General features: G+C 35.8%; 1 protein-coding gene across 1 annotated transcript in view; it reads left to right on the top strand.

Moving 5' to 3' along the window:
* The window catches only part of INPP4B (inositol polyphosphate-4-phosphatase type II B), a 399,964-nt gene that overhangs the window by 257,951 nt on the left and 129,635 nt on the right, over positions 1-12,378 (top strand). Inside the window, 1 exon segment of the mRNA XM_043568210.1 lies at positions 10,241-10,418. Within this exon segment, the coding sequence (XP_043424145.1) occupies positions 10,241-10,418 (178 nt within the window).

Genomic DNA, 12,378 nt, shown 5'->3' on the forward strand with positions numbered 1-12,378 from the left:
AGAAGGAGAGGGAAGGAAAAGGGGAGGGAAGGGGAGGAGGGGAGAAGTCAAGAGAGAGGGGAAGGAGGGACATGGGAGGATGAGAGACAGAGAGAGAGAGAGAGAAATGATATAAGGGTGGGCAGAAAAGGAGCCAAATCTGAAGGAGCCAAATATCAAGTCCTGGCAGTTCATACTGTAGGCTGTGGGACTCACTGGCAGGTTTTTGTCTAAAGATTAACAGGATCAGGTTTGTATTTTGAACCAAGTGTGAAAAAAATGAAGGGTAAATAATTACTCCATTATAATACTAATGAGGAGAAGGAATGGGTGACCATGGCGATAAGAAAACTTGTAAAGAATTTAAATCCAACTGGATTAGTACTTGAGGGAGACTAGGCAGGGTTGAGGGATTCTTAGTACTCTGGTTTATATAATTGGGTAAATGCAAAGGTTTCTGGGAAAAATAGAGGAAATAAACCATTTGTTTCCATTGCTTAGTTAATAAAGTCAGTTGTATATATTCAATATGAAAAGAAGTTTTGGGAAACAAGAAAATCATTTTGTTGAGTCTGTGCCTTTTTTCCGATTAAAGAATCTTTTAAATGTTAGAACCAACAGGGAATCTCAGAGATCACAAATTCTCCTCTTTACTTTATTGATGAGAATATGGGAGTCCAAAGAGTAAATCACCCATGCAAATAATGACAGAACCAGAGCTAGAAAATTGGACTTCTGTCCCCACTTTTGGGTTCTTCTTCCATGCTTATTCACTATCATGCAATCAGTAGATATTTGATACAAAAGAAATGCTCTTAATAATGAACAGTGTTAGTTCTAGCTAATAATGTAAGTTATAAATGACCTTTCTAGAATTGATTTTGCTGCCCATCAGATAGAAATTTAAGAAAAAAAAAAGTTGGTGCATTCAACTCCTTATGGACTTCAATGAGAACACATTTTTAAAAGGAAATCACTTTACCTGTACAATTACAAAAAATACATGACTTGGTGTGGTGGTTAACCCTCAGATTGATTACTGTTTGAATCTGCCTAAAATTACTCTGTAAAGTAGTCAGTAAAACATATTTCTAAGACTTTAGCTTTATTGGTTCTCTATACATAGCCCTCCCAAATATACCTCAGGAAGCACTTATTTAAGAATATACCTACAATCAAAAAAAAAAAAAATGAAAGAAAAAAAGTAAAATTTTCAAAGGCGATCATAGATTCTATTCATAATCGTAAAATATAAGAAACGAATGAATGAATAAGCAAACTCTACGCATCACTAGAGTGATATGACTATGTAGCATTTCAGTTACTGTGTGGATTATGAGGTATGCAGAGATGTATATAAAAACATACCTGAAAGAAAACATGAAATTGTAAATACACAGAGGACATCAATCTAAATGTACAGGTACATGTTTTAGAAAGGATAGTAAGTTGGGGCGCCTGGGTGGCGCAGTCGGTTAAGCGTCTGACTTCAGCCAGGTCACGATCTCGCGGTCCGTGAGTTCGAGCCCCGCGTCGGGCTCTGGGCTGATGGCTCGGAGCCTGGAGCCTGTTTCCGATTCTGTGTCTCCCTCTCTCTCTGCCCCTCCCCCGTTCATGCTCTGTCTCTCTCTGTCCCAAAAATAAATAAACGTTGAAAAAAAAAAATTAAAAAAAAAAAAAAAGAAAGGATAGTAAGTTTACTGAGAATGGTGCTGATAGATGCAGACAAAGCTCTAATTCTTTTAGGATAGTTTTATTTTCTATCTCTCCTCTCTTTTATTTAGTTGTAGAATGAGTGAAATGTCTCTGTAAAACCTTTTTCCACTTCTCCTTCCAGAAAATGTGGAAAACTAGGTGACATGAAAAAAATCTCCAACTACAAAATAGATGGAAAGTTAGATGCCATGTGACATCCTTTGTCCCAATACCATGTGACATTGCTTGTAAATGAATGTCTGACCTCTCAAGAATGTTTAAGAGCAATAGGACCGAGTAGTTAGTAAACAAGCTCTGAAGCTATAGCTATCCAAAGGATATTTAAGCTTACAAGGTCTTGTGGAAAGAAGACTGAGGTAAAGCAGTTATTTATTCCCTGTTTGTTCTTCTCAGCTACCACCCCTGGCTTGTGGCATTTAGAGGACTGGTATCATCATGCTCATCCACCAGTTATCGTGCTGGCTACCTCTGGCCTTTTGCCTTCCTCAATGCATACACACAGTAGCAGTCATTAAATATTTGTTGAAAGCAATTTATTGTGAGATAACTTTCAAATTCGTTTTTTAGTCTAACTTGTCTTATAAAATAGAATCATGTATCTTCTCTAATGAGCTTTGTTTTAATTAGAAGATGAGAATGTCTTTAATTATATTTTATTTTAATATTTATAGGCTGTACCTACCATTGTGTTACCAAAGAAAAGATGTTTCCTGTGTTAGTTATTATATTATAATTTTTCCAAATTTAAAGTAGCCTGAATCATGTTCATGAGGTAGTAAAACATAATTAAGAGTTCAAACTGTGTGATAATAAACCTGGGGATGAAACCTTGGTTTTACCATTCATACTAGTTGTGTGATCCAGGATAAGTTACTTAACCTACCCAAGCTTCAACTTCCATATCTGTATGATGAAATAAAATTTGTTCCTCAAAGAGTTGTCGAGATTAAATAAAATAATCTCTACATATTTAGCATAATGCTAATCCTGTAGTGTGGACTCAATGACTATTAACTATTAAAATGAAAGAGATTTGTATTATTAGTGTAAATTTCACAGTATAAAATTTTTTGCTTTATTGGAAACATCTACAAAAATCTTTTTAGGTTTAACAGGGAAAAAAATGAAATGGCTTTTAAATATACTTTCTGCTTTCTTGTATTCTTATCCCAGAATTATAATCACTAACACTATAATATATTATGGAAATATTTGCTTACTTATGCCCAGCTTTATTAAGGTATAGTTGACAAATAAAAACTATGTGTGTGTATATATACATATATATATGTGCACACATGTATACATTTATATATATATATATGTATATATAATGTCCTGTATATATATTGTATTATGCAATATATATACAATATATACAATAGTACATCATATATTGTATATACAATACAGACGTATATTGTATATACATATATACATATATGTACATATATATGTATATTGTATATACTATATTGTATATATTGTGTATATATGTATATTGTATATATACATATATACATATATGTATATATTATGTATGGTATATATTGTACTGCACAATATATATATTGTACTATACTATATATATAATATATATAGTACTATATACATTTATATATATAAATATATATATAGTACAATACTTGATGTTTTGATATATATATACATAGTGAAATTATCACCACAATGAAGTTAATTAATCTACACATCATCTCACATAGTTATTTTCTTTTCTTCTTCTTCATCTTCATCTTCTTCTGCATCTTTGTCTTTGTCTTCTTTTATGTGTATGTGTGGTGAGAACACTTAAGATCTATCCTCTTAGCAAATTTCAAGTATGCAATACAGTATTATTAACTATAATCATGGTGCTGTACATTATATCTCCAGAACTTAGACATCTTGTCTAACCAAAACTTTGTACCCTTTGACTAATAACTCACCATTTCCCTCTCCCTCTAGCCCTGGCAACCACCATTCAACTCTCTGCTTATGTAGTGTAATTTGCATACCCTGGGACTGACCTATTTTAAATGTACAGTTCAATGATTTTTAGTAAATCTATGCAATCATCATCACATTCTAATGTTTAGGACATTTTCATCACCCCCAAAAGGCCCCTCATGCTAATTTGCAGTCAAGGGAACATTTACTTGTGCAGTGTATTTGAGAATGGTTTCTATTTGTGTACCTTACCTTACTCTGTATAAGACATGTGAATGGATAAGGTCCAGGATGGAGTTGAAAAATTTTTGAAATGAAAGGGAATCGGGGACCTCATTTGGGTATTACTCCATTACACCTTCGTAGAGGAGTGAACATGAAAATACCGGAAGCCATACTAGGCACAAATAGAAGTGACCAGACCCTGGGAAATTAGCAAAGGAATCAGGACAAGTATATTTAGGAATAAGTGGAAATAAGCCATGGAAGGAAATGAAATCACATTGGACTGTGTTTATTTAAAGGTCATATAACAGTCCCTGGAGATTTTTATTAGAGTAAGAATAGGGCTAAGGAAAGGTTGTATGTAGAAAAGAGGTCTTAGGGGCACCCGACTGGCTCAGTTGGTTCCTGGGTTCGAGCCCCTGGTTGGGCTTGCTGCTGTCAGCACAGGGCAGGCTTTAGATCCTCTGTCTCCTTCTCTCTCTGCCTCTCATCTCCTCCCACCCCCCACACATGCATGCTATTTCTCAAATATAAACATCTTTTAAAAAAGAAAGGTCTTAATGGTTAAGAAATTGCAGATAAGAACTTGTAAACTGAAAAGTGGGATAGTAGGAGCCACTGTGATCAGAGACCATAGGCAAATTTCATTCGAAGGTAAGTTGAGCTGAAATGAATTGTAGGATTTTTTTTTCCTCTTAATTAGTATCACCTGTCACAGAGGTAATAAATGGCAGAATCAAGTCTACTGTTCAAAACAATGATCCTAAAATTTCCATGAAACTAATATTTTTTAAAAAGAGTAGTTTCAAAGATAAGCATTAATTTAAGCTTTGATCATGTAACTAATTTAATTATGTAAGTGAAGTCCATAGGAAGCAAACAAAATCAAATCCCATTTTCCTTAGAGTTCTTTTCTCTAAGTTATAATTCTATCAAAAAATGGAAAGGATGCATGGGGGAAAGCAGAGAGGTATGTGTTTACCTTCTACAATTTCATGAAGCACATTGTTAAACCCTGTGAAGCCAAAAGGGTATATATATTCAAGTGCACTAAGGTGTAAATTTTCATTTATTATCCACATAGTTTTCTTCTCAGTTAGAACTGAGAGAATGTCTATCCCTCCCTCTGGATTCAAAGATCGTTTTTTTACAAGTAGTGCTTGAGTTGGGGAAAAAAAAAAATAAGTGGAAATAGTCCTCAGGTTTTTCTCTGGAGATTTAGTTCTGCCACAGGAGTAGAGGCACATTATTGTATAGCATTTTTCCCCTATGTTCCTCAATCCTGATCCTCTTCTGCCTCTGCCTCTCTTCCCTGATCTTTTCCTTCCCTTTTTTTCTCCTTGACTGTTCATCATCTCTAACCTATACTCGTCCACGACTCTATTTACAAAAATAGTGGCTTGGTTGGACAAATGGGTTAAGGAATGGAGGTTGCAGGGGCATGGAGGAGGAAAGGCACAGATAAGTGGCAGAGCAAGTCCCAGGATCTGGGTGTGGGCAGGAAGCTAAAGAAGCACTTGCTTTATTTCTCTCTCCTCACCTGTCCCCTGCCTCCTTCAACCCTAGGCATAATAAGCCCAGAATTTCAATGTCTTAGAGTAAGGGCAGAGATGGGAAAACCAATTTTTAGGTAGAAGATGATAGGGGCTTGCACCAGGGATGTTGCAATGAGTGTGGAAATAAGTGATTGAATTCTTTTTTTTTTTTAATGTTAATTTATTTTTGAGACAGAGAGAGACAAGCATGAATGGGGGAGGGTCAGAGAGAGAAGGAGACACAGAATCCGAAGCAGTCTCTGGACTCTGAGCCGTCAGCACAGAGCCCAACGCGGGGCTCGAACTCACAGACCGTGAGATCATGACCTGAGCCGAAGTCGGACGCTTAACCGACTGAGCCACTCGGGCACCCCAAGAATTCTGCATATGTTTTGAAGGAAATAGCAGAAATTTTCTGGGGAAAAAAAAAAGGAAAGAAAAAAAAAGAAAAAGGTAAAAGAGGAAGAGAATAGACATACATCACATCGAACGGACTTGCCATGAACTAAGATGGGGAAGCGTGTAGAAAGAGCTGGTTATTGAGAATGAGGAGCAGATAGGGAGTTCGGTTTGGGACATGATAAATTGGAGCTGTCAAGAGGAGAGCTTTTGTTTTTAATTAGAGTTCAGGGAAAAAGGTCTAGGCTAGAGATGTGAACTTGGGAATCTTCACAACTGAAGTATTTAAACCACAAGATTAAATGAAATTACTTAGGAAGGGCCTGGGGACTAAAAAAGGAAGTGCCCTAAGAAGTGAGCTTTGGAAGGTGCCGACACTGCAAGGTGGGGAGATGAGGAGGACCAGCAAAAAAGTGACCGAGGTGGAATAAACGTAAGAGGATATGATTCTGTTTTGGTTGAATTTTGGTTAGCAATTAGAGTTTATGAACATGAATGTTATTTCACTGAGTGCTTTATTTTACTTTACACCTCCCAAATATGACTTCTCTGGTAACAACACGTACATGCCTCTGTGAGTTATGGGGAGGTGTTCTAATTAAACTGATAATAATTAAATAGATACATATTAAAGTGTGTCTATATACAGATAATGCACTTTTGTCCACTGTTTCATCAATAGAAAAATATTACAAAATTAATTTCAATTTTCATTATCCATGATTTGCTATATCACTTACATCCCATAAAGTATTTTTTGTCCAAGCACATACTTTGTCTTTCTTCTGGTTTTGTCTGATTGATAGTTGATTCAAGTGTTTGGATTCAGTTTCAATTTCAGACCACTATAAAATAGAGTTTAGCTATATACTTTTTATCTCGATAATTAAATTATACTCATAACTTCCCATTTAAAAAGCTATAACTATTAAAATATATGACATGTTTAAAGAGTAAGGCACTGAATAGGTAGAGGAAATTTATGTATACTTAAAATTATTTTGTGGGTGGCGATATTTTTTTCCCCATACCATAGTATTTCACCCTGGACATTAACATTGGCTTTTATTGTGGAAAATGAATCTTTCTGTCTCAGTAGGTAAGATGCTCATCATTAGGTGACCTAATTGGGAGCATCAACAGCTGCTATGTAACTTTGCTCCGGTGGAGACTGACTTATGAGGAGGGGGAAGGAGTTATGATAATGTCCTACCACCGGGGAGATTGGGGGAGGAAAGGATGAGGAAAGCCAGTATGCTGGGAAGGAAAAGATGAAGGAATGGTGGGGAAAAGTGAGGGGAGGCAGCACTGGTAATGAGAAAGGACCAAAACAACTGGTGCTAGATATAAAGACGGAGTACAAAGATAGCCTTGGAAAGGGTATCATGGAAATTAGAATAAATTAAGAATAAGGAACTCGGAACTAAGAATAAGAAAAAGAACCTTTATTATTAAGGTCACTGTGTAGCAAGGTCAAGGGTGTAGAGGGGATTCACAGCCAAACCAATGGCAGCAGTGTCTCTAAAAGTGCTCAGCTGGGCGCCTGGGTGGCTCAGTGGGTTGAGCATCTGACTCTTGGTTTCTGCTCAGGGCATCATCTCACAGTTTGTGATTTCAAGTCCCGAGTTGGACTCTGGGCTAATAGTGCTAAGCTTGCTTGGGATTCTCTCTCTCTGCCTCTCTCTCTGCCCCTCCCCTGTTCTTTCTATCTCTCTCTCTCTCTCTTAAATAAATAAAACCTTTTTAAAAAATAAAATAGAAGTGCTCAGCTGTGTCTCTGCATCAGGATTTTCACCGAGATGGTTTTTACAAATGCCACAACCCACTGAGGCAGAATCTCAGTGTTGCCAGGAAATCTGCATTTTTTAAGCAAATGCCCAGACCCTCTCCTCATCCGCAAGTGAATTGTATGCCTGCTCAAATTTAAGGACCACTGAACTAGCAATAGTGGAAAGAACATGTGAGAAATAAATCTGGAAAAGGTATGTAGTAGACTCAACTGGAGAGGAGAGTCTAAAATAATTTGCAAAGCAAGAAATATGTAGAAAACAATAATGAAATTAGATAACATTCAGCAATAAAGTAACAGTGAACTGGCAGGGAAGTATGATATGAGTAAAGAAGGGAGACACTGGGGACAGGAGTCAAAAAGAATGCATGGGAGTAAATTAGGAGAAGCAAGAATGACCCACTCAGGGAGGACAGTTATGTGAAGAGGAAGATGGAAGTCTTCACATGGCCTCCAGAGCTCTGCTTTCCAAGAGGTAAGCCGTGTGAGGCCTGTCAGTACCCAGAAGATGACACCAGAAAGCAAATTATGACAGAAGAGCAGATCTGTGTAAAGGGACCACCAAGCAGCTACTACACATTGCTTTCCATGTCAGGCCTGTAGTTAAGTCTCTCTCCACTGTTAGAGGTGCTGGGTATCAAACATCATCCCCATCCCGGTGACACACTAATATCTTAAGATAATCATTTTCTTTGCAAAAATAACACAGAGTTGTTTGATTTCCTACAGATTGTTTTGGATTGAACTTTGTATCCCGAGTACAGATGAGTAAAGGAGACATCCCAGTTCGTGATTTTGGTTAGAGGTCTTAACACATTCCTGCGTGAGATCAGATGAGTTGGAAAGAGTTCTAGATAATTGGCAGGGACAACTATTTTCTTTCTCCTCCTCACCATTGTTCTTTACCATTTGCTTTAATTTGCATTGAAATATGTACAATAAGTAGTTAAGTCATGTTTTATTTTTAAACTCTCACTTCTGAAATTTAAAAGTCTGTTAGTATAAAATTAAGAGCCAATTCTTCTGTGACACACACTAGCGATGTGTTTCTTAGCCTTCACAAACATGTACCCCTCATCAAATTCTTGTCCTAGCTTCTGAATAGTCTAAGCAACCAAGGATTTTTCTTTTAATCATTGAGATCAATCAATCAATCAATCAATGATAGGAATAGTCATTATATGTTTACAAAAGGAGTGTTGTCTTCCTGAAGAAACTGGTACTTTCCCCTAAAAATTATTAGCGTGAATGGAAAGGGAGAGTGCTCCCAAGATGTTAGTTTTTCTAACAGATTCTCATATTTCTAAATAAGAAATGGAATTCTGAGAATTTTAACAATTTAACTTGTAAATGTAAAGAAAATAATAAATACTCAACACAGAATGCAGGATGTATGAAAAGTGCTTTGACAGTTGACTGCGGGAGGATGCAAACAAGTTCTGTGAACTTCCCTCTTTTTTTTTTTTTTTTTTTTTCTTGTTTGGCTAGTATTTGTTGGGTTTATTTCTTTCCCTGCTGGAATGCCTCCTTTGTCTTTCCTAATCCAAAGATTCCTTCCTTTTGTGGAATCCTTACCCCCATAGTATGCTTGACTAATTCTTAGATGATGATTATAAAAGTCAGATATTCCTCAGTTGGTAATCAGTTTTAAATTTTGTTTTTTACAAGTTAAATGAGAAACTACTAGGAACAAAATGGGTAGAGACAAAATAGCATAATGAAATTTTTATGCTATAAATATTTTTCTATCCAATAAAATTCTCCATATGCCCACTTGGCATTAATTTGTTTTTTCCCCATTTCTCAGCTATTAAAGTTTACTAACCCTGCCCTACGTATCACAGGGGTGGGGGGAATATAGGTAGTAGTTATTGAATGCTTGCTCTGTATCGGGCACTATTTTAGGCATTTCACATGAATTATGATCAGTCTTAGCCACCTCTTAGAAGTTTTATATATTTATTCCTAATTTCCTGAAGAGGAAACTGAAGCTTGCCTAAGATCACCTAGCTACAAGGTAGCAGAGCCAGGATTTATATTCAGATTGGCCTGAATATAAAGGCTTATACTTCTCACTTGGATACTAATGTGACTTCAAGTTTTCTAGTGATTAACAATAATTTGTTTTGAATATTAATACCTGACATATGTAATTATAAAGAATCTTCCTGGCGGTTGAGCAGAACTGAATTTATTTCACTTAAAAATCTTAGGGTCACCTGGATGGCTCAGTCGGTAAGGGTCCAACTTCAGCTCAGGTCATGATCTCAAGGTTCATGAGTTGGAGCCCACATCAGGCTCTGTGCTGACAGCTCAAAAGCCTTGAGCTTGCTTCGGATTCTGTGTCTCCCTCTCTCTCTCTCTCTTCCCCTATCCTACTCACATTCCATGTCATTCTTTCTCAAAAATAAATAAACATTTAAAATTTTCAAAAAAAAAACTACAAAAAAAATCTTGGTCTTGAAAATTGTCTTGGTTATTTTACCTAAAAAAACTCTTAGGACATCGTAAAGTTCTCTTAGAATAGTTCTTATCTGTTCAAAAGGAAGTCATGCTATTTGGAGTTCTGTTTCTCATTTGCCATCTGGTACTGAGAGCTGCAAATTCTTTCTACTTTTCGTGTAACTTGCCTTTATCTTTGTTGTTCCAGTACTGGATACCAGTTTATTTACTATTCACCTGAAAACACAGCCAAAGCAAAAGAAGTTCTCAGCAACATCAATCAACTACAACCTCTGATAGCAACCCATGCGGACCTCCTGCTTAATTCTGCAAGCCAGCATTCTCCAGACAGCCTGAAGAATTCTTTAAAGATGCTTTCAGAAAAAGTAAGATCCAAATCACTACTACAGTGGGGAAAATGAAATACCCAAATCCCCATTGGTGTTGCTTTCTGCATACATTGCCTTTCACAGCATCTGGAAATGTAAAATAGACTAGGTTAAAAAGTAAGCTTCAAAGTATTGCCACAGGATCAAAATGAATTGGCCTCATTCTCTTTTCAAATCTCACTAAGCATTAATATTTTTTTTTATGTAGGAAATGAAACCTGTTATTGGCTGATATATATTTTCTCTTTTTCTTGACATATTTCATTTTCTTTGGCTCATGGTCTTATTAAGTGAGTTGAATTAGATTTTAAAAATTATTTTCCTCTGGTGATAACTAATTTTTATGCATATGAAGCTATACATTTGAGTAGGAATGTCATCTCATTTGAAAGCACCACTTTGATGTGGATTCTTATAAGTGGCATGGGGTAATTCCTCTGCTTTGGTTTGCTTTCTACAACACTATCTACTGGGAGAAGGTTTTAAAAATTTCCAAAAATATTAGCTCTTGTTTGTAATGTAGTGGGACCTAAGCCGAATTTTTCTTTCAAAGGTGACTTCCCCCAGTATATACAAAAAGAAGAAGTAGTCTGGCATAAGGTAAATCATCAACATCAACTTTCATAACTAATTAGGACAGGTGAAAAGTACAGAGAGAACCAAGATTGAAAAGACAAATTGCAGCTTGATTTTAAATGTAAAACCGGGTGTCCTGGAGTCCAATTCCAATACACTTATCCTTAACCTTCACATTCTGAGGACATCTTGCAGTTTATTATGAGATACTTCCAATAAATATGCCCTTGAAGAAACTGAGAAGAAACAAAATTCTCATGGTATCATTTTAGAATAAAACAAGTATAGTTTTTCATGTCCCTAAAGAACAGATTGATGGAAACTTGGGTATTATATATGTATATATTTTTTATTCAAATATGTCAATTTATAATATGAATACCTGCTGCTTATTAAACATTTTAATGTATGCATTATCATTTATTTTTCTTATAGAATGAAACTAATATCTATTTTCCTTAAAAACTAGCTAATATCTATTCAAACAGGTCAACAAAATTACCTCATAAATTATAAAGTGAAAAATGAAAATCCAAGACTTCCAGTTCAAAATGTAGCATTCTTTCTATGACATAACAGGTACTTCCATCATGAAAAGAAAAGAAAAAATTGACCCAAATTTTACCGACACTCTACTTTGCCAAATATTGCGCTTTATGACTTATATTATTTCATTTAATCTTCAAACTTAATTTTCACATTGTGAGTACATATTAACTCTGCCTCACAAAGGAAAATGATTAAGGCTCAGAGAAGTTAAAAAGATGTATGAAATCACACAGCTAGATGCAAACAAAACCAAGATTCAGACCCAGGTCTGGTTGACTCTGGAATGGAAAATCTTCTGATATCCTATGGGTTATATATGTGTTTTGACACTTCTTTTTTAAAAATTTTTAAACATTTTTCATTAGGCATACTTCTCAGTAATACTTAAGTATCTTAATGGTCGATAAGTATGGCTAATAGTCAATAAATATGTTAGGACTAGAAAAAAAAAGGGAAAAGAGGGGAGTGTTGTATATAGTAAAATAATATAATTTCATTTGAGTTGATTTCTTTTTTTGATTTGCAGATGATAGGAGGTTTTTCTGGGCTCACTTAAGCAGAAAATTTTAGCAAATGGCACATCACTGCAGTGATTACAGAGCAGTATTTATATTCTTCCCGTGCATTGGGCCAGGGATTTATCATTTCATACATCATTCACACCTTGCTGCAGTGATTGGGGAGAGGGATGGAACAGGGTATGTATTTTCTCCTTTAACTCAGCATTGCTCCCAAATTTTACCCTATGTTTTTCTACTGAGTAGACAAGCTTCACCTACTCATAAGTCTGTCAACCTTTGAAATCAGAGGGATCTTTTTTTAAGTTTGCAAG

The sequence above is a fragment of the Prionailurus bengalensis genome, chromosome B1 (genome assembly GCF_016509475.1).
Source record: "Prionailurus bengalensis isolate Pbe53 chromosome B1, Fcat_Pben_1.1_paternal_pri, whole genome shotgun sequence".
Lineage (NCBI taxonomy): Eukaryota > Metazoa > Chordata > Mammalia > Carnivora > Felidae > Prionailurus > Prionailurus bengalensis.